The sequence below is a fragment of the Scyliorhinus canicula genome, chromosome 8, assembly GCF_902713615.1.
Source record: "Scyliorhinus canicula chromosome 8, sScyCan1.1, whole genome shotgun sequence".
NCBI classification, from domain to species: domain Eukaryota; kingdom Metazoa; phylum Chordata; class Chondrichthyes; order Carcharhiniformes; family Scyliorhinidae; genus Scyliorhinus; species Scyliorhinus canicula.
The window spans coordinates 5,184,513-5,207,308 of record NC_052153.1 but is presented as its reverse complement, the minus strand read 5'-3'; the positions used below and the strand labels follow the sequence as shown (position 1 = coordinate 5,207,308).

At 51.3% G+C, this 22,796-nt stretch overlaps 1 protein-coding gene across 2 annotated transcripts in view; it reads right to left on the bottom strand.

The window, feature by feature from the left end:
• Positions 1 to 22,796, bottom strand: part of megf10 (multiple EGF-like-domains 10) — a 193,852-nt gene that overhangs the window by 58,507 nt on the left and 112,549 nt on the right. The window contains exons 9-11 of one of the 2 annotated variants that reach the window (XM_038804066.1): positions 9,855 to 10,067; positions 3,116 to 3,293; positions 1,468 to 1,588 (exon numbers count right to left, since the gene is read on the bottom strand). In XM_038804066.1, coding sequence (XP_038659994.1) covers positions 1,468 to 1,588; positions 3,116 to 3,293; positions 9,855 to 10,067 — 512 coding nt within the window. The remainder of the gene's footprint in view (positions 1 to 1,467; positions 1,589 to 3,115; positions 3,294 to 9,854; positions 10,068 to 22,796) is intronic. The other variant, XM_038804067.1, reaches the window with a different exon arrangement.

Sequence of the window (22,796 nt, the reverse complement as noted above, 5' to 3'; positions counted from 1 at the left end):
GTTTTCCAGGTCATAATTCGCTGGGCGAAAACACATCTCTTGAATATCAGGTGAGAGTAGGATTGAGTTAGTCAAGCTGACCCCCTCCCCCCCCCCGGTCTAAAACAAGCTCCCAATATTAACTGTGTGGGGTAATGTAATGAAATTATAGAAGGACTACTCGAACTGACATTGCGACATCCCAGCATTACTCGCTAATTATTCAAGTGGGGCGTCAAAGATAAATGAATGAAATGCATTTCTTTACAATTGTTTTAACAACATTTGTAAAACAATTGAGTTCCTTTTCTTGAACTTTTTTTCTTGGCGGTTCCATTTACAGGCAGGTTTAGAATTTGTAATGTGAAGCCCTAGTATCAGTGTCAGGACACCACCATAGCAGCATCTCCAGCACTGGTTTTCAATGCTGGCTGTCCCAGTCGCGGCAAAGTCGAAATACTGCCCTTGTGTGAAACTGGAATTTGCTTTGAAAATGCATTAGCTGTCTCCTGGGACCAGGGATGAAAGTGAGACAATTTAATTTGATTTCTTTGCGCACACTCCGTTCCGCCGGGCAAGCTTTTAAGTGTCAGTACTGTTAACTACACTAGTGAGCCAATGGATGCACAGTGTACACGTCGTAAGATCCTTATAGAAGGGCCAACAACAGTCTCATTCGATCCCAGCTTTTGCCTCTGGTCCAGCGCAGACTCAATTTTAGTCTCCTCATTTTCAAATCTGCTCCTAATAATAATAATAATAATCTTTATTATTGTCACAAGTAGGCTCACATTAACGCTGCAATGAAGTTACTGTGAAAAGCCCCTAGTCGCCACACTCCAGCGCCTGTTCGGGTACACAGAGGGAGAATTCAGAATGTCCAATTCCACCTAACAGCACGTCTTTCGGGACTTGTGGGTGGAAACCCACGCAGACACGGGGAGAACCTGCAGAGTCCGCACAGACACTGATCCAAGCCGGGAATCGAACCTGGGACCCTGGAGCTGTGAAGCAACAGTGCTAACCACTGTGCTACCGTGCCACCCTTTCCGCTCCTTCCATCACTGGCGGCTGAGCCTTCAGCTGCTTGGGCCGTGGCTTTTCAAATTCTCTCTGTAAACCTTCCTCTGCCTCTCCCTCCTCCTTCAAGACGCTCCTTAAAACACACCTCGTTAACCAAGATCTTGGTCACCTGTCCAAGCATCTCATGTGGCTCAGTGTCAAAGTTCGCAAGGTGACACTCCTGTGAAGCACCTGGGGACATTGTATTACGTCAAAGGGTTCAATAAAATGTAAGTTTAAGACAAAGCAACAGGTAAAGGAACTCAAGCCCCCCCCCCCCCCCCCCCCCCCCCCCCCCCACCCCGGTGAAAACAGGTGCCCGTGACATTGACTGTTCTCTTAAAATACTCTTAAGAGGTGAACAACCGCAATCTGGCGAAACATATTTTCAGATTCCTCCCCCATGTTTTACGGAATCCCCCTTACCTGCTTTACAGGTGCACGAGCCATCGATAGGGGAGCAGAATGCTTCATGTCTACACGCACAGGAAGAGGAACAATTGACTCCGTTGGTACCCACAGGACAAGGAATTGAACAATCAGATCCCTGCGATACAATACAATTGGAATGATAGTTAAGGGTTTAAAGAAGGAAAAGATTTTAAGCTGAGAAGATATAGTAGATCAGGGATTTAGCTATTAATTGTAACCACAGAGCAAAAACATGAATTGCTTCAAATCACTCCCCTTTTCTCCAAAGAATACTTCTTACCAAGGTGAATATCAGGAAATATTGAACAAGCTAGGGTTTTTTCCTCTAAAAGAGATAAAACGGAGTGACCTAATTGAGGGTTTTAAAACTCTGAAGGGGTTCAATAGGGCAGGCTCTGTATTGTGGTAACACCCCAACCGGGTGCCATCAACGCAAGATAGTCACGGAAAAATCCGATTGAGGACTTGGGAGAAACCCCTTCACCCAGAGAGTGGGGAGAATGCGGAACCCACTCGGAGTGGGAGAATGTGGAACTCGCTCCCACAGGGAGTGGGGGAGAATGTGGAACTCGCTGACACAGGGAGTTGGGAGAATGTGGAACTCACTCCCACAGGGAGTGGGGAGAATGTGGAACTCACTCCCACAGAGAGTGGGGAGAATGTGGAACTCGCTCCGACAGGGAGTGGGGGAGAATGCGGAACTCGCTCCCACAGGGAGTGGGGAGAATGTGGAACTCGCTCCCACAGGGAGTGGGGAGAATGCGGAACTCGCTGACACAGGGAGTGGGGAGAATGTGGAACTCGCTCCCACAGGGAGTGGGGAGAATGTGGAACTCGCTCCCACAGGGAGTGGGGAGAATGTGGAACCCGCTGCCACAGGGAGTGGGGAGAATGTGGAACTCGCTCCCACAAGGAGTGGGGAGAATGCGGGACTCGCTCCCACAGGGAGTGGGGAGAATGCGGAACCCGCTGCCACATGGAGGGGTTGAAGTGAATAGTGTTGATACATTTAAGGGGAAGCTAGATAAACACAAGGGAGGGAAAGGAATAGATGGACATATTGATAGTGTGGGATGAAGAGGGGTGGGCAGGGGCTTGTGTGGAGAATGGATACCAGAATGGACCGGATAGACCAAATGGCCAGATTCTGTGCTTTCAACAGGGTTTACGTGGAGAGCAGACCATCATAGAATCACTACAGTGCAGAAGGAGGCCATTCAGCCCATCGAGTCTGCACCGACCCTTTGAAAGAGCACCCTACCTATCCCCGTAACCCAGCAACCCCATCCATCTTTTGGACACTAAGAGGCATTAATAGCGTGGCCAATCTACCCAACCTGCACATCTTTGGGCTGTGGGGAGGAATCTGGAACACCCGGAGGAAACTTATGCAGACAGGGGGAGAAAGTGCAAACTTCAAACAGACAGTCAGACTATCCACCCTGCTGCCCCTTGTGAGAGATGTGAGGAAATTTGCCGTTCTAGCACCAAGAGAGGTTGGACGCATTGAGAATGTTTACCGGGGGGGAACAAAAGGGGAGCAGAGACTGAAGAATTAAATGCCTGTCAAACATTGTATAATTTAAAGAGGAAAAAGAAAAGACTCTCACAATCTCCGAGCAGAGTAAACAAGTCCTGTTACCTTATATCCTGGGGCACAGATGCATTTTCCAGTTACAGTGTCGCAATCAGCCCCATTTTGACAGCTGCAGATTTGATGACAAGACGCACCATAAAATCCAGGGGCACATGTCTCATTGCAATACAGTCCAGACCATCCAGGTTTACACATACACTCGCCAGACATGGGGTGACAGCTGCTGGGGAAGGATAAAAGGGGGTCTCAGTCTCGCGCTGCACAGCGATTAGCCACATGAGCACAACTGTTTTACTTAAAAAAACCCCACTAACTCTAGTTTTTGTTTCCTGTCAGTCACCGCTTGTGTTAATCGTTTCGACAGAGAGGGCCTATCGTTTTCAGTTTTCTCTCAAACAAGCCATTCCGACGTCTCAAAGTGACGGGTCAGTGAACTCACTCGATGATACGTGCCGGGAAAGTTCGGGGTTCCGTACTCTCTGCACAACACAGCTGAGGAACTGGCTTCACCAAGGCACCACGCTCATGAATTCCCTCCCTGAACTCTCTCTCTTCCTTTATGACACCCATTAAAATCTCACTCTTTGAAGGAAAGAACAGAAGAAATAGGTGTAGGCGTCTTCCAGGCTGCCCCCAGCCTGCTCCGCCATTGAATAAGATTCATGGCTGATCTTCTATGGCAATACCAATTGCAAGGACTATTCCCTGATTCACTTAGGCCAGGAATTTTCTGATAGCAGAACTTTCCTTCCCACCCTCCCAGAAGTCATCGAGGAGGTAGCAATCGCATCCATACTGGTAGCCTCATAGCTGTTTAACATTCAGACAAGAATTGGAAGTGGAAATTTCACACTTCAATAGGGAAGAAGTCGCGCCTCAGAAAGGGGCTGGCCAATCGGATGGGCTGATAGGTCTCGAAGTCCAGCAGCACCAGAAGCTGCCCTCCGGACATAGCCTCAAAATCGGAGAATCCAGCCCATCATCGCTGATCCATCTGCCAATCCAATAAATATGTGAATATGGGGAAAATGGTAACAAATAAACCATCTATATAAACCAGGGGCTGGTTTAGCTCACTCAGCTAAATCGCTGGCTTTTAAAGCAGACCAAGCAGGCCAGCAGCACGGTTTGATTCCCGTACCAGCCTCCCCGGACAGGTGCCGGAATGTGGCGACTAGGGGCTTTTCACAGTAACTTCATTGAAGCCTACTCGTGACAATAAGCAATTTTCATTTCATTTCATTTATTGATCGGTACACAAATACTCAATTCCCTGACTTTGCATTTTTTTGTCAGCATGTCCCACCTCCACCACCCCCACTCCCACCCCTCACCCGCATCCCTCACCCCCACCGCACTCCTCTCCCAATGCAGCCATTGGCAAGGCTGAGAAAACACTCTAAAAGCTTTTACAAAGGCTGAAATAATGTTTGCCCCATTTGCGGCCATACCTCTTTAAGCATTGCCTGCGGTACTTTACCCGGATTACTCGTGCAATTTTCCTCCCTTCCGCTCCTTTTGTTATTGATGTGCATTCAATTCCAGGTCCATGCTGGGATCTTCCCATGCACGACTAATCCAAACTAAAGGAAATCAGCCAACATTTCACTCGACTGGTATGCGGAGTGAGAGAATCGAAAGATTGAGTAAAAGGGGTTTCGGTTCCCTGGAGTGTCAAAGAATGGGAGGTGATCCGATTGAAAAGTGTAAAATTCTTACGGGGGAGAAATTTCTTCCTTTGAAGGGTTGCGAGCGTTTGGAATTCTCTGGCCCAGATCTGTGGACACTCAGTTGATGGGTACATTCTGGACAGCAATCGATAGACTTCTAGCGTTAGGAGAATTAAGGGATATGGAGATAGTGTGGGAAGACAGAGTTAGGTGGAAGATTAGACATGTTTACTAAATAGCAGAGCAGGTTGGAGGGGCTGAATGGCCATCTCCACCTCCTTTTTCTTCATGTTATTCGGCAAGCCGGTCACAAAACATGATTAGCTCCACCAGTGGGACAGTAAAAATTACTCCTAGTTAACAAACTGGAAGCTTGAAACCAAGGCCAGCATTTGTTCAGGAACTCAACGCCAAAGCAGTAATCAGAAAAGACATTGCAGACTGCCCTCAAGAGATTATTATCCTCAATTGTGCTACCTGTTAGCTGCCCTCACCTGGAACGCTGTCTTACCCGAGGCCACAGCTGGTTTAATCCTTGCAAATAAGTGTATCATTCATGTGGGCAGCCTCAATGGGCTGTAGCAAATTGATATCCAGGATGTGTTTCAGCATTTAAAACTAGGCCCGACAGCGGTGATTAAACTTACCAGGCCTTAGTTTACATTTATGGCACAGTTCTATAAAGATTACTCAATGATACTGACGGGATTTGAGCACATTGAGAAGCATTTCAATCTTCCCTTGTAAAATTGTTGCCTTATGCGCTATTGTTCCCTTGAAGAATATGTCTCACCCGGGAACTGACAGGGGAGAAACAGAGCTTTGAAGTAATTCAAGATTGATTTGACTCCCTCTGAGAGCTTTGAGATTCACACTCGTTCTGCTGTTTGATAAATGACATTAAGCACAGCCTCAGCATTCAGCTACTGTATGAACTGAAATGGAAAATACAGGGGCTGGTTCACCGTTTCTGAGGCTAAGTGCGGAGGATCTGTGGCATCTTCCGTTAAAAAAAATTGTCGTCATCCCTTCACAGATCCTCTGGCCGGTGAGGGGTTGGCAGCCGCGCTGTGTAAAATTCCCGGCTCCCATGATAATAAAGGCTGGAGAATGGCCGGGTCCGTGGCCGCGGCGCATGGTGACGACCCTCAGCGGTCGTGCCGTCCAACATGGCGCCGGCCATGCGCGGACCCGACCTGACAGATAGTTCACTCCTGGCCACCCCCTAGCCCTCGCGGAAGCACTCTTTCCCCCCCCCCCCCCCCTCCCCAGCCAGCAGTACAGCTCCCGGCTGACTGTGTCGGCGTGGACACCAGGTTCCCGACCGCTGAGACCACACGTCCACCGCGCGGTTGGGAACTTGGCCCATCGGGGGCAGAGCATCGGGGGAGGGCCTTCAGACGATGCGCTGAGGCCGTCCCAACGGCGTGCGATTATGCCATTTCGGACGGGGTGGAGCATACAAAACCTGCGCCAAACAGGCGCCGCCCCAGATATCGGAGTCAAAAGGGATTCTCCGCCCGATCGGCAATTACCAAATTGGCGTCGGGGAACGGTGAATCCCGCCCTCAATATTTTGCCCAGATGGAAACACCAGAATGGCAAATGGGGGCCCTTATTTACTGCCTCAGTTAAGAGCACTTTCATAAATTCACATGGTCTGGCTGTGTGTAACTTATATCGAGAGAAACACAGAAAGACAGACAGAGAGAGAGGGTTAAGACAGAAAGAAGCAGCGAAAGAGGGAGATAGTGGCAACACAGAGACAGACAAAAAAACAGACAAAGTCGGTGAGAGACAGAGGAAGAGGCAGAGTGCGACAGATAAACAGCAACAGAGTGAGAGACACTGATAGAGAAACCGTGACAAAGAAAGAAACCGAGAGAGAGAGAGAGAAACAGACAGAACGCGAGAGAAAGGGAAGAGAAAGACAGAGGGCGAAATTCTCCCCCTCCCGCCGCTGGTAGCGGAGTTCCCGGTCTTAATGACCAATTTGCATCCACTTAGTGGGCCGGGCACCATATTCTCCGGCCCTTTGTGACTCTCCAGCCCAGAGGGCTGGGAATCACGTGGGCAAGAGTCACTACAGGTCTTCACAAACATGGTCATGACATGGTGGACCGCGGTGGGCTAAGGGGTAACTCTTTAAGAGAGTTGCCCTTAAGTCCATCCGAGGGCCACCCTAACAATGCAAGACCTGCTGTCAATTTACAGCTGATCACTTCAAAATCACTGAAGGGTGAAGGGAGGTGATTGGAAAACCTTTAACTCTGTTTGAAGTGGTCCAGGAGCTGTCAATCAAAGCTTGATGTTAAGAAACATTGCGGTTCGAACACTTGAGTGTTACTCAACCATGAAGGCAGATGAATGGAGCAATGTTGACAGCTGAGGGTGTGTGGAAGCTGTCAATCACAGTCGAGTAAACTCAATATCAAAGATAAATGAATTAATGGCTTGCAGCTCAGAGATCTGAGGGAGTTTAAACACAGCTGACAGTTTTTCTCTTTCCAGGAATTGACAGGTGCTACTTCCTGTGTCTGAGCTGGCAGGTGTACTGTCCAGGTGAGTGTTAAAGCAGTAATTGTTTTCACTGCCTTTGTCTGGACTGCTCTCCAGCCTCCAGACAGGGTTCTCTCTTCTGGGGGGCTTCCTGACAGCGGCCATGTTTCTGGGGGGTTTGTGGGGGAGTCTCTTTATTTTGGGGATCTCTGTGGGGGGGTCTCTTTATTTAGGGGGCCACTGTGTGGGGGGGTGGTTCCCAAAAAATTCAGGGGTGAAGGGCTGAATTGTGCTGCATGGTGAATTGTGATGCGGGGCGGGGTGTGCGGGGAGGGGTCAGCCAAGGGACCTTGTTACCGGGCTACCCGCTCAAATTGACGGCCTGATAGCGGGTGAACAAATCAGGTGCTATTCAGCTCCAGTGGGAGAACAAAGGAAGGGATTCTCTGTTGCCCGACGCCGATATTGTTATCGGAGACCGGGCGGAGAATCGACTCCGGCGGCCAAATTGGGGCCAGTTTGACGCCAGTCAGCCATGCTCCGCCCCCTCTGAAATGGTGTCATTGCATCGCGTGCCACGCGCCATTACAACGGCGTTGCCACATGATCGGCCTGCCCTCTCGCGCTCCTCCGCCCCCAAAGGGCAGAGTTCCCGACGGCACGGGACACGTGTGGTCTCAACGGTCGGGAACCCAATGTGGCGGCTTCGGACTGTGTCCAAGGCTGCCACGCTCGGCTGGTATCTGTGCCGCTAGCCGGGTGGGGGCTTCCGTGAGGGCTGGGGAGACTGGTGGGGGGGGGAGAGCCCGGGGGGGGGGGGGGGGGGGGGTGGCCAGGAGGGGGCCTGTGAGGTTACGGGGGGGGGATGAGTCCGCGCACAGCCGGCACCATGTTGTAGGGTGCGACCGTTGCAGGTCATCAGCCGTGCGCATGCACAGCCAGGGACCCGGCCATTCTCCGGCCGATTTCGGCGCAGGAGTTTCACCCGGCGCCGCTGATAGCCCCTCACCCATCCCGGAATTGGTGAGGGGTCGCGCCGATTGTTCCATCATAAACCCCCCCCCCTGTGGATTCTCCTTTCCAGCCAGCACTGAGCCGCTGAAACGGAGACTCCGGCCCATTGAGACAGAGAGAAAGAGAAAAAAGGGAAGAGACAGAAAAAGACACAAAGAGAGAGAGGGGTAAAGAGACAGAGGAGAGCAAGAGGCTGGTTTAGACTGGGGCTGGTTTAGCTCACTGGGCTAAATCGCTAGCTTTTAAAGCAGACCAAGCAGGCCAGCAGCACGGTTCGATTCCCATACCAGCCTCCCCGGACAGGCGCCGGAATGTGGCGACTAGGGGCTTTTCACAGTAACTTCATTGAAGCCTACTCGTGACAGTAAGCAATTTTCGTTTTTTTCATTTTCAAGAGAGAGCGACAGAGAGAGAGATTGATAAAAAGATATAGATAGAGAGAGGCAGAGACAGACAGATATAATTGAATTAAAATTGTATAGCTCCGTAACATTCTCATTGGGTCTCACCCCAGTTTACAGAACTCAGTCATGTTGTCACTAAATCAGAACCTTGTAACATGAGTTGTAGAATCAGAATAATACACCATGGAATGATTCACAAGGAGGGAATTTTAGTGGAACCCCTGCTTCGCGACATTGACTAGATTTAGTGTATAACAGCGGTTTTGCAATCTCCTGATTTTACAGTCACTGAGGAATATTAACAGGATATAAAACCTGCATTTAACCCAAACCGATACTTAAATAGCATGTTTGATGAAAACTTTCCCGAGAGTATCTGCTCATTGGCTGCCTCTGATCAAACAAAGTCAAACCAGGAAGGAGGCAATCGGGAGACACCACTGTGTCCGTCTACCTCACTTTCCAATAATTAGCAACGAGGCAAGTGACTAAATTAATGTTTTCATAAAGTCCAGCTTATTAAAACATATTGGGCTCGATTCAACCAAATGGGGGAACGTCCCCTGGCGAGGGCGTTTAGCCGCATGTCTCTCGCCGCTCGCAGTATCGAGAAACACGAGGCTATTCAACGCGACTTGCGTTGTATAAGGGGCCTCAACGGGGCACGCACGGTCGAGGTCACACTTAGCCCTGTTTTTTCGGCGGGACTCCGCAGTGTAGCGAGCGGCCCCCGAAGTGACCCCCTACATCCGCCCAGCCCAAACGCACTATGGGTCGCTGTCCCCCACATCTCCCCCCCCCCCCAACCCCCCAACACCACCAACACCCACGCAGCGCACCTGTGGCCCCAACGCACGGGCAGAAAATGCCAGTTTGCCACCTGTTGGTCATGGTGAAGAAAATAAGAACAAAACTTCCAAACAGACTGACAACATACAGAAAGGTACTGGGTAACTGCTCGAGTTTGGAGCAGGGTCAATGCTAGATTGTATCAAACATGTCAGATAAAATATGTACAAAAAAGGTGGAGGGAGGGAAGCAGATTTTGCATTCATCTTTCTACATATTTCAATGATAAAATTAGAACGATTGACATAGGAACGGCATGACTGTGGGCAAGCACGTGCCCACGACATCTGTAAGTGGCATTTTCACATTTTTAAGGGCGGCCCAGTTTTCTGCCTGCTCATCACTTACCTGAGTGTGGTTTCAGGGTGGCAGGGGCAGTGTTTGTCGCAGTTCATTCCGTAGACTCTGTCGGGGCACATCCGAACCTCACAGGAATCCCCCGTGAAGCCAGGTTCGCAAAGGCATGTGCCGCTGACGTGGTAGCACTCGCCTCCATTCCGGCAGCTACATCTCCCCACACAGTTTTCTCCATATGACCCAAAGGAGCATTGGTCCTGGCACCTTGTGGGAATGAACACACCATTGGAAAGAATGAGTGACAAGATATGGTGGATGTTCACATCAAGGTAGAATTGCCCCAGAATCTACAGTACTGGAAGAGGCCATTCGGCCCAAGTTGACAATGCTGGTGCTCCAGAATAAATCTCCTCCCCTCTTCACCATCAACGTATCTTTCATGTTTATCTAATTTTCCCCTAAAATGCATCTGTGACACTCTCTAGATAAAAAGTTTTCTCCTAAGTTGACTATCGGAGTGGTCTGTTTCTGTTTTGTCAAAAACCAGGTAGGGCGGGATTCTCCGCCTCCCCGCCAGGTCGGAGAATCCCCGGGGGGGCGGCGTGAATCCAGCTCCGCCGCTCCGTCGCTGGCTGCCGTATTCTCCTCTTTCAGGCGGGGATCACGCCGCGCCGGTCGGGAGCCATTGGCAGTGGCTCCCCGGTAATTCTCCAGGCCCCGATGGGCCGAGCGGCCGTCGGTTTCTGGCCAGTCCCGCCGGCGTGGACAGGACATGTTCCCACACGGCGGGACCTGGCTGGTAAGTTGGCTGGTGCAGCCCTCAGGGGGTCGCGAGGGGATCCAACCCCGGGGGGGGGGGAGACGGTGGCCTGGCCCGTGATCGGTGCCTGTGCCGTGGGGGCATTCCTTCCTTCCATGCAGGCCCCTGTAGGGCTCCGCCATGGCCGGCGCGGAGAAGACATACCCTTGCGCATGCGCTAGAATACGCCGGCCGGTCTGCGCATGCGCTGAACCACGCCAGCTGTTCTGCGCATGCGCCAACTCGTGCAGTCCCTTCGGCGTCGGCTGGCGCGCGTCAACCCCTCCGGTGCCGGCCTAGCCCCCGGAAGTGCAGAGAATTCCGCAACTTCCAGTCGGCCCGACGTCGGAGTGGTTCGCGCCGTGATTTACACCGGCATCGGGCCATCGCGCAGATTCGGGAGAACCCCGCGTCTAAAGTCACTCCCAAACCCTCGGAGAATAATGATCCTAGAATGCAGTTGAAACTTTGAGAAGCCGTGGGCCTATGTTTTCTGTGTCAGACCAATGTACACTTTTTCTCAACCAATAGATCTTTTTTTTTAAAAAAAGAAATGAAATTGGTGCAACACATTCCCCCATTTGGGTGTAGCTGATCTATTTTCAGACAGCAGGGCAAAATTACCTTTGTCACTCAGAATCCAGCCTAGACATGATTACCACACAATGTTGCATTTGTCCGCCGGTGTCTTATATTGTCTGAGGCACAAAATTTGGACAAAGCCGACTTTATTTCTCTTGTGAATTGGGAAAGGCGCTGTGACATCGAGTAATGGCCATCAATGCCGTTGAATTGACCCTATTCTGCTGGGATACAGCATTAGACAGTTTGGCAAAGGATTGATGAATTGTTAATATTCGCACCGGTTCGGAAGGCACTAATGTGTTAATGTTTCGATCCGTTACATTTCTGAGACGGAAACATTTCTCACCAAGCAGATTAGACGGCAAATGTTCATTGCCATTAATTCCTAGTCCCCTTGCTTCCGTGAAGTTTATTGATAAATAAAAGTTTTTGCATTTAGATCTTCAACATAATACTCAACACACATGTCCAGGGCAAAGTTTCCTATTGTTCTGGTAACAGGGATCTTATGATATGAATCATGGAGATTAGTTATCCGATACGATCATTATCCCATATCAAATATAAAATAATAACAAATATTATTGAGATTAACAAATAAAAGTCTTTGTTTCAAGCATAGATAAGAAACAAGAATATAATTAAATGTACCTGTTAATGGATTAACAACACTGGCAATACTTGGTGGATTGGTAATTTTACAATATCAGCCAGGAAGGAGGAATTTTCATCACTGGAGATTTCATTGCGCGAAATGAGTTGAAGGGGATGATCAATAGATCTGGGTAAATGGTGTCTGTTTAACCAACCGGATTCATTTAACTCTGAGCAGCACAAAGTTGCATATCATCCACTTCAACAGTAAGCTGCTGAAAGATGCAGCACCACGCTCTCAGAATCAAAATCAGAATAGGAGGTAAAAGTAGAACCTTTTACAACCTCAGGTTGCGAAGAGCCAATAGTCACCATTGTAATGCACAGCAGCTAATCTTCACACAACAATCTCCCACAGACGGCAATGTGGCAAGGACCAGATCATCTGCTTGTGGTGAACGGGGAAGAGGAATAAATGTTGGTCTGGGCAGTGGGGAGAATTCCCCTTCTCTTCTTCAACATAGTGCCGCGGAATCTTTGATGCCCGACTGAGAGTGTAAATGAGCTTTTCACCTCAACCGAAAGAGACTGGGCGGGATTCTCCGCTGGCCGACGCCGGAATCGGAAACGCGACTGGGCAGCGAATTGGTTCTGACCCCAAAATCGCGGCGGGCACCGATTTGCCGAAATCGCAATTCCCCGTCACCCGGACAGTGGCGTCAATGTGTTCTGGATCGTACGTACAGTAAACACCCTCTGTGTATCATTAGTGGGCCCAACCCGGGATTCTCCAGGGCCTCCCCAATTCTCCCCCTCCAATGGGCCAGGTTCCCGATGGCGAGGTTCACCTGTTCTTTTAAAAATCGGTAAACCGGCGTTGCGGCTGCTGAGGGAGGGAGAGGGGGTACGGAAGGTGTCCAACATCGCCATAGTTTTCTGACATTTGTGCCGCTGGCCAGGGGGCTTCTGCCAGAGCCGGGGGGAGTAGCGGGGGGTGGCCAGGAGGTGGGCTATGGGGTCGGGGTGGACGGGCACGGAACACCATTGCTGCAAGCGGAAAGGCAGCCATGTAGCTGTGCACGTCACTAGCAGCCCACTGTGAACTTAGGGCCACGGGTCATATAGGTGTCCCCCCCAGGCCACCCTCTGAGTGCCCTCTGGCCCCAGTTGACCCATCAGCTGTACGGGCGCTCCAGCGCAACCAGTACCACCCTGTTGGCTGGGATGAGTGTGTGTGGGGAGTGCAGTGTGTGTGTGTGGCTGGGATGAGTGTGTGTGGGGAGTGTAATGTGTGTGTGCGGCTGGGATGAGTGTGTGTGGGGAGTGTAATGTGTGTGTGGGGCTGGGATGAGTGTGTGTGGGGAGTGTAATGTGTGTGTGGGGCTGGGATGAGTGTGTGTGGGGAGTGTAATGTGTGTGTGGGGCTGGGATGAGTGTGTGTGGGGAGTGTAATGTGTGTGTGCGGCTGGGATGAGTGTGTGTGGGGAGTGTAATGTGTGTGTGCGGCTGGGACGAGTGTGTGTGGAGAGTGTAATGTGTGTGTGCGGCTGGGATGAGTGTGTGTGGGGAGTGTAATGTGTGTGTGTGGCTGGGATGAGTGTGTGTGGGGAGTGTAATGTGTGTGTGCGGCTGGGATGAGTGTGTGTGGGGAGTGTAATGTGTATGTGCGGCTGGGGTGAGTGTGTGTGGGGAGTGTAATGTGCGTGTGCGGCTGGGATGAGTGTGTGTGGGGAGTGCAATGTGTGTGTGCGGCTGGGATGAGTGTGTGTGGGGAGTGTAATCTGTATGTGCGGCTGGGGTGAGTGTGTGTGGGGAGTGTAATGTGTGTGTGCGGCTGGGATGAGTGTGTGTGGGGAGTGTAATGTGTGTGTGCGGCTGGGACGAGTGTGTGTGGAGAGTGTAATGTGTGTGTGCGGCTGGGATGAGTGTGTGTGGGGAGTGTAATGTGTGTGTGTGGCTGGGATGAGTGTGTGTGGGGAGTGTAATGTGTGTGTGCGGCTGGGATGAGTGTGTGTGGGGAGTGTAATGTGTATGTGCGGCTGGGGTGAGTGTGTGTGGGGAGTGTAATGTGTGTGTGCGGCTGGGATGAGTGTGTGTGGGGAGTGCAATGTGTGTGTGCGGCTGGGATGAGTGTGTGTGGGGAGTGTAATCTGTATGTGCGGCTGGGGTGAGTGTGTGTGGGGAGTGTAATGTGTGTGTGCGGCTGGGATGAGTGTGTGTGGGGAGTGCAATGTGTGTGTGCGGCTGGGATGAGTGTGTGTGGGGAGTGTAATGTGTGTGTGCGGCTGGGATGAATGTGTGTGGGGAGTGTAATGTGTATGTGCGGCTGGAATGAGTGTGTGTGGGGAGTGTAATGTGTGTGTGAGGCTGGGATGAGTGTGTGTGGGGAGTGTAATGTGTGTGTGGGGCTGGGATGAGTGTGTGTGGGGAGTGTAATGTGTGTGTGCGGCTGGGATGAGTGTGTGTGGGGAGTGTAATGTGTGTGTGAGGCTGGGATGAGTGTGTGTGGGGAGTGTAATGTGTGTGTGTGGCTGGGATGAGTGTGTGTGGGGAGTGTAATGTGTGTGCGGCTGGGATGAGTGTGTGTGGGGAGTGTAATGTGTGTGTGCGGCTGGGATGAGTGTGTGTGGGGAGTGTAATGTGTGTGTGTGGCTGGGATGAGTGTGTGTGGGGAGTGTAATGTGTGTGTGCGGCTGGGATGAGTGTGTGTGGGGAGTGTAATGTGTGTGTGCGGCTGGGATGAGTGTGTGTGGGGAGTGTAATGTGTGTGTGCGGCTGGGATGAGTGTGTGTGGGGAGTGTAATGTGTGTGTGGGGCTGGGATGAGTGTGAGTGGGGAGTGTAATGTGTGTGTGCAGCTGGGATGAGTGTGTGTGGGGAGTGTAATGTGTGTGTGCGGCTGGGATGAGTGTGTGTGGGGAGTGTAATGTGTGTGTGCGGCTGGGATGAGTGTGTGTGGGGAGTGTAATGTGTGTGGGGCTGGGATGAGTGTGTGTGGGGAGTGTAATGTGTGTGTGAGGCTGGGATGAGTGTGTGTGGGGAGTGTAATGTGTATGTGCGGCTGGGATGAGTGTGTGTGGGGAGTGTAATGTGTGTGTGCGGCTGGGATGAGTGTGTGTGGGGAGTGTAATGTGTGTGTGCGGCTGGGATGAGTGTGTGTGGGGAGTGTAATGTATGTGTGGGGCTGGGATGAGTGTGTGTGGGGAGTGTAATGTGTGTGTGAGGCTGGGATGAGTGTGTGTGGGGAGTGTAATGTGTGTGTGAGGCTGGGATGAGTGTGTGTGGGGAGTGTAATGTGTGTGTGGGGCTGGGATGAGTGTGTGTGGGGAGTGTAATGTGTGTGTGCGGCTGGGATGAGTGTGTGTGGGGAGTGTAATGTGTGTGTGAGGCTGGGATGAGTGTGTGTGGGGAGTGTAATGTGTGTGTGTGGCTGGGATGAGTGTGTGTGGGGAGTGTAATGTGTGTGCGGCTGGGATGAGTGTGTGTGGGGAGTGTAATGTGTGTGTGCGGCTGGGATGAGTGTGTGTGGGGAGTGTAATGTGTGTGTGTGGCTGGGATGAGTGTGTGTGGGGAGTGTAATGTGTGTGTGCGGCTGGGATGAGTGTGTGTGGGGAGTGTAATGTGTGTGTGCGGCTGGGATGAGTGTGTGTGGGGAGTGTAATGTGTGTGTGCGGCTGGGATGAGTGTGTGTGGGGAGTGTAATGTGTGTGTGCGGCTGGGATGAGTGTGTGGGGAGTGTAATGTGTGTGTGGGGCTGGGATGAGTGTGTGTGGGGAGTGTAATGTGTGTGTGCGGCTGGGATGAGTGTGTGTGGGGAGTGTAATGTGTGTGTGCGGCTGGGATGAGTGTGTGTGGGGAGTGTAATGTGTGTGTGGGGCTGGGATGAGTGTGAGTGGGGAGTGTAATGTGTGTGTGCAGCTGGGATGAGTGTGTGTGGGGAGTGTAATGTGTGTGTGCGGCTGGGATGAGTGTGTGTGGGGAGTGTAATGTGTGTGTGCGGCTGGGATGAGTGTGTGTGGGGAGTGTAATGTGTGTGTGGGGCTGGGATGAGTGTGTGTGGGGAGTGTAATGTGTGTGTGTGGCTGGGATGAGTGTGTGTGGGGAGTGTAATGTGTGTGTGGGGCTGGGATGAGTGTGTGTGGGGAGTGTAATGTGTGTGTGAGGCTGGGATGAGTGTGTGTGGGGAGTGTAATGTGTATGTGCGGCTGGGATGAGTGTGTGTGGGGAGTGTAATGTGTGTGTGCGGCTGGGATGAGTGTGTGTGGGGAGTGTAATGTGTGTGTGCGGCTGGGATGAGTGTGTGTGGGGAGTGTAATGTGTGTGTGGGGCTGGGATGAGTGTGTGTGGGGAGTGTAATGTGTGTGTGAGGCTGGGATGAGTGTGTGTGGGGAGTGTAATGTGTGTGTGCGGCTGGGATGAGTGTGTGTGGGGAGTGTAATGTGTGTGTGCGGCTGGGATGAGTGTGTGTGGGGAGTGTAATGTGTGTGTGGGGCTGGGATGAGTGTGTGTGGGGAGTGTAATGTGTGTGTGCGGCTGGAATGAGTGTGTGTGGGGAGTGCAATGTGTATGTGTGGCTGGGATGAGTGTGTGTGGGGAGTGTAATGTGTATGTGCGGCTGCAGCTTGTCAGCCTCCCGAATGTCAATCATGGACCCAGCGAATCCCGCACCGTTTCTCATTGGAATGGATCGTGTTCCACGTGGTGCCGGTGCTAGACCCCCAGAGTTGCTGAATCAGTCCAGGTGGGCCGCCAGTTTTGCTGTTGTGAAAGTCCCCGAATTCTGCCCCGGCGTCAACACTTATCTCAGGACCGGAGAATCCCGCCCAGTAACTCTGACAGAGCCACACTCCCTCGATATCAGTCTGGAACACGTGCTCAAGTCTCTGGAGTGGGACTAGAACCCACAACCTTCTGACTCAGTGCTGAGGTCTAAGCTTGACGATCACAAGCCCAGCATTCCCAGTAGCAGAATAATTAGCAGCATTGAAACAATACGACCACAACACACACGGACAGAGTTTCAGCAGCCCATCATTCAAAACCACAATGTTTGAATCATTCAATCATGAATCACCATGTTAAAAGAGACAAACAGAAAGGTTTTTTTTTTTTGCATTTAAATAACCAAAACTACTTTTTTTTAATGTGCAAATTGTAATTTTAGGTGAGTCATCTGTAACTAATTGATCCCAAATTTCATCCAGCATCTGCTCCCTGAAAAGAAACAAAATATTCGACTAACACTGAATGGAGAACGAACACAAAAACAAAATACATCAAGGATTGCCTGCCTCATGGCAGGGACTGCAGCTGCTTGGGAGAACACTCCAATGCCGGTGCCTTAGGTTGAATAGCAATCGACAATAAACCTGGACTTGCGCAGCGAGAATAAATGAGAAAAAGGCTTTTTTGTTCGGTTAAATATCAACAGCTTACTTCTTGTGCAACTTGAAAGAGAGGTCAGAATTCTCCTGCTTGCGGCAGAGTAACAGAAACCATGGGTGTGATTTTACAGCCACGCTGCCCGAAAGGCAGCTCCTAGTCTCACTTTAATGTGCAGATTCCCGGGTTGCCCGGGGCGTAGGATCTATCTCCTTGGCCTCGGAGACTGGCTGCACGCCGTTCAGTGCTGGTCACTCATGGGATCTGAGGTCCCCAGCTGTAGGCCCTTTGGGCAGGATGGTACCCTGGCACTGCTGGTACCACCTGGGCACCCTGGTACTGTCAGCCTGGCACCCTGGCAGTGCCACCTAGGTGTCTCCCTGGCATGGCCAAGGTACCCAGGTGGCACTGAAAGTTGGCATGGGCCCTGCCAGGCTGGCACTGCCAAGGTGCCAAGCTGGCATTTATTGCATGGGTGCAGTTGGGCTGGGGGTGCCCTTTATGGGTGTTGGGGGGGGGGGGGTGGGGTGGTGTTGCTCTGAAAGCCTTGGGGATTGGGGTGCCATTTAATTGTTGAATACGCTGAGCGAGTGTGAGCTCCTCAGTGTACAAAATGGGGATATGTGTGGCCTCGGCCGTGCGTTCCCCATTGAGGCCCCTTATCAATCACGAGTCGTGTTTTATAGCCTTGTGTTTCTCGGTGCTGTGAGCTCCGGAAAACACGCGGCTAAACGCGCTCGCTTTGTCCCCATACAGTAAAATCGCATCCCATGTTTGTGTGTAAATTTAAAATTCTCATCTTCGTTTTCAGATCCCTCTATCGCCTTTGCTCCTCCGTATTGTAATCTTCTCCAGCTCTACAGGCCTCCAAGGTAATGGGCGAGATCTTCTGGCTATTCATGCGACTGGTTCCACCAACGGTGCACCCCCGCCGTGGAAATCCCCTCGACAGCGGCAGGGACAAAATATCCTGCATGGCCAACAGCGGGCATCTCCCACCGCCAAGAAACACGGCCAAGGGAGGCCACAGAATCTTACATCTGCGCTGCTTCAGTTCTGGCCTCTTGTGCATCCCCTGGTCATTACCACCATCGGAGACCTTCAACCGCCAGGCCCTAAGTCATCGAATTCCCTCCCTCTATCTCTCCATCGCTCTGCCACTTTCCTCCACCTTTAAGCTGCTCTTAAAAAGCCTCCCTCTGTGACCAAGCTTTCAGTCACCTGACCTCATATCTGCCCATGTGGCTCAGTGTCAAATTCTGTTTGGTAATCGCTTCTGTGGAACATTTAGGTGCATTTTGCCACATTCAAGGGCCCAATTTTAAGTCTGCGTGAGTGAGCGGTTTTAAAATAAGTTGAAATCTGGCCTAAAGGTGTGGCACGTAACTGTTGAAAGTCAAGGCTGCTGTGGTCCTGTTTGTACTAATCATCAGGAGCTCAGATGCAGATATTCCGCATAAAACCTTCCCTGGAATAATGTCGCAAAGTTCTGGAGAGTTTTGAAACTGTTTCCAGCGGCAGGAGCGTCGGTAACCAGAGTTAAGATCGTTGGCAAAAGCACCAGAGGGCAGAGAGAAGATTTTGTTACTGTATTTTGCTGTATAAGTTAAAGTTGTTGTTGCTGTTGATGTAGCCTGATTTAAGCTGGACAGTGGAATTACTGACTCACATCATTCACCAAGGCAGATGTATCTTACAGCTGGTGGTAAGTTGCAAAGTAATGACAGCGGGGAGCATTGCCTCTAATAGCTACACTGCCAGCTGGGACCTTTTACATGTAACAGGGAGAATTCTTTACACTGGAGACATGTTCTTAGGCTGAGCCATCTCACTGCATCTACCGGCCCATTAAGTTTGCATCAGTCAATCAAGACTAAAAGGATTACGGCATGCACTCTCCACGAGAAAATGAGGCAACATTTTTAGGTTTGAAATTGCTAAGTGCAAGTTCAAAAGCTGAACAAGTGGCCTGGCAGCATTATCACAGACAAGTTGCTGCAAACGTTAATCTTGAGCTGGAATGCAGTCAGTCACATAGAGATTAGACAGAGGACAGTGCTCCTTTCCAGTCAACATCCCATAGGGCAGATCTTCTGGCTCTCGCTTAATGCATTCCCTGGGCAATTGGATCTCCTCGTTTTTAACTGTGGCCCAGATTTTCCCCAGAGTGAGTCTATTTCGCTCCATGCATTGCTCATTGGGGATCCGACCCCCGGGAGGTGGGGGGCTTCCGATGTGGCCTGGCCCGCGATCAGGGCCCACCGGTCGGCGGGCCGGCCTCTCTGGCTGGGGGCCTCCTTTCTTCCACGCCGGCCCCTGTAGCCCTGCGCCATGTTGCGCGGGGCCGGTCGTTGAAGGGAGCCACTGCGCATGCGTGGATCCCGCGGTGCCCAGGTCATGCCGGGATCAGCAGCTGGAGCAGCGCAGGCCGCTCCAGTGCCGTGCTGGCCCCCTGTAGGGGCCAGAATTGCTGATCCTGAGGCCGTGTTGATGCCGTCGAAAAACGCGACGGCGTTTCCGACGGCGTCATCACTGAGCCTCAGGATCGCAGAATCCCGCCCCAAAAGTCTATCACCTTAACTGAGGAGATTGAGGAAAAGAAGCAAAAATTAATAGTTTGCATTGTTATAGCGCCATTCACTATCCTCGTGATGTTCCAGGGCGTTTAGGGTCAATGGCTGCGATTAAGCAGCCCCATTGACTGTGGGGCAAATCCTATAATGGGTGCTGAATCTTCCGAGAGGTCACTAAACGGGATTTGCGCTTGCGGGATCTCAGTCTGACATTCTCCCTGCCCCGCGCCAGTGACGTGATCCGGTTCATGTCCAGAAAGGACATTTCCAGAAATTTAAATGAACTTAGCGGGCTTGACGCTGCAATGTCTGCCCAGGCCTTATACACCCACCCAGGTGGGGCGACGTCAGGAACAGAAAGCCAGTCGTGATGCCCACACCGGGGGCACTGTGGTAAGTATAGCCCCCAGATGGTGAGGGACATGGTTGGGCAGTGCTGCACCCTGACAGTGCAAAGGGCAGGCCCTCTGGGCCCATTGGGGTTTCACCTACTGTGTGGGGTGGGGGGGGGTGTTGATGCTTATTATTGGGGCAGGAGGATTGTGCCTGCATTCGGGAGGGACCCCGGTGTTTGTTGGAAAGGTGTTGCACTAGCATTGGGGTGGGGGGGGGGGGAGGGGGAAGGAAGCTGTGAAGGGCGGTCAGAGCGGTGCCAGTGATGGGGGGGGGGGGCGAAAAAGCTTCAATGCCGGCGGTGGGGGGGTGGAGGGGGGGCTGGTGGTGATGTGGGGTCAGGTCATTCCGATGGTGGTGGGGGGGGGGGCCTTATCTTCGTGTTATGGGGGAGGGGAGAGTGGGGGGAGGGGGTTCCCCAGTTTTGCATGGTGGGGAGTTGTTCCCCTTCTGCCCTTTGAGGTGGGGACAGGTGTTTCCCTTGGGATGGGTCCCGATCTCTGTGGGGGGGTCCCCGTGTCTGCGTGGGTGTCACCCCCACAACCCAGAGGTGTGCAGAGTGGGTGGATTAAAATAAAAAAATATACATTTTTTCAGCAATTGGGAGCTAAACACACAAGCCTGGCTCCTCAGACGTCGGGCCGCCATTTTGAAAGAGTGCCATGATCTCTAATTGAGCTTGAGGGTCCCACATACTACTCACCCACGGACAATGTCACTCCCCCACAGACATGGCATTACCCGCCACCACACCCCCCAAGTGAGGACACCCCGCTGTGGGATGGCTGAGAGTCCCTTCCCTTTCAGGCGCCCCCACCCGCACTTTTCAGAACCCACATTCTCCCCTTCCACCCTTCATAGACCCCTCACTGCCCCTTTCATGTAAGGCCCACCTCAGGTCCTGTCCGTTGACTGTGCCAACCTCATATCTGGGCAGTGCCTCTCGCACCCTGGCAGTGCCAACCAGGGTTCCGAGATGCCAGGGGGTGTGCCAGGGTACTGCCCTGTTCCCGACCACCCAGGGGGCTCCAATGGCTTCCGAGACCCCCATGTGGCCATCAAGCCTGGTCTCCGTTTGTGGGGACGAGTGCGAATCAGCACCTGGGTGAAGCCTCACTGGTGTGACCGGTGACTCCCAGGCACCAGAAGAATGCAGCCTCAAGTAGGCCATTCATATCTAAATGAGCCGAATGGATCATTTAAATATGATTATATGGATCACGTCAGCGAGCATGTGATCCAGATCTCGCCATGAGTGGGATGACTCGCATAACGTTTCACGCCAAGCGCGAAGCCCAATTTGGGCCTCTCCCGCGATGCGCGCAGCGTGCCTGGATCAGCACCGGACGCAACGCGGTGGTAGAATCATGCCCTGAGTTAAGAGAGAGAGAGGAAAAGTAGGAAGGAAAACTTTCAATATCTCTTTCTTTTAAAATTTAGAGTACGCAATAACTATTTTCCAATTAAAGGGAAATTTAGCGTGGCCAATCCACCTAACCTCCACATCTTAGGGTTGTGGGGGTGAAACCCATAGACACGGGGAGAATGTGCAAACTCCACACAGACAGTGATCCAGAGCCGGGATCGAACCCGGGTCCTCAGTGCCGTAGGCAGCAATGCTAACCACTGTGCCACCCTGGGAAAACTTTCAATATGCCTGACAGCAATTTACTAGCTGCATGAATTAGACTGAAAAACTTAAATTGTTCCCTTTCTGGGCAGGAGAGGTTGAGCAGTAAAGGGGTCCTTATGCTGTTGAGTACCACCTGTAACTATCTGTGACAAGTTTAATGGGTAACACTTGCAGGAAGATTGAGAACAAGCTGCTATTTTTGAAAGTTAATAGTGATGTGATGAAAATGTAATGATTCACATTTCAAAGGGAATCTCCCGCTCGTCAAAAGTCGCTTAATTTACATATTAATAACAGCAAACGCTGATAAACTCATCATAATTTTGGCAGGAAACTATTGCCCAATGTCTTTTCATGAGTTGTAAAATTATTGTAAGTATGAAACTGTACATTTTATCCCTTAACATTTAACGCTATAATCATAGTTATACACCTGAGGGTAATATATTATTATAACAAATTAGACCAAAACACAAATAGGCTTATTACTATCGAGGGGAAACTAACTTTAGGCCTGTTCAACTGACTTAATAGTTGGACCCATTTTGAAGCTGGTCAGAAGTTCTGCATGTGTTACCTATTCAAAGTCGGCTGTGGGGGAGGGTGGTTTACTCAGTTGGCTGGACAGCTGGTTTGTGATGCGGAGGGAGGCCAGCAGCGCGGGTTCGATTCCCCGTACCGGCTGAGGTGATTCGTGAAGGCCCCGTCTTCTCAACCCCCTTGCCTGAGGTGTAGTGACCCTCAGGTTAAACCACCACCAGTCAGCTCCCCCCCCCCCCCTGCCCTCAAAGGGGAAAGCAGCCTTTGGTCACCTGGGACTGTGACAACTTTGCTTTACCTCTTCAAAAACATACAGCAACAACAAGCTACATTTGTATAGCACTTTACATCCCAGAGTGATTCACAGCAGCATTATGAAGCGTAATTCGACACCGAGCCAGACAAGAAGATATTAGGTGACCAGGTGACCAAAAGATGGTCAAAATAACTAGGTTTTAAGGAGCAGAGAGGTTTAGGGAGGGAATACCAGAGCTT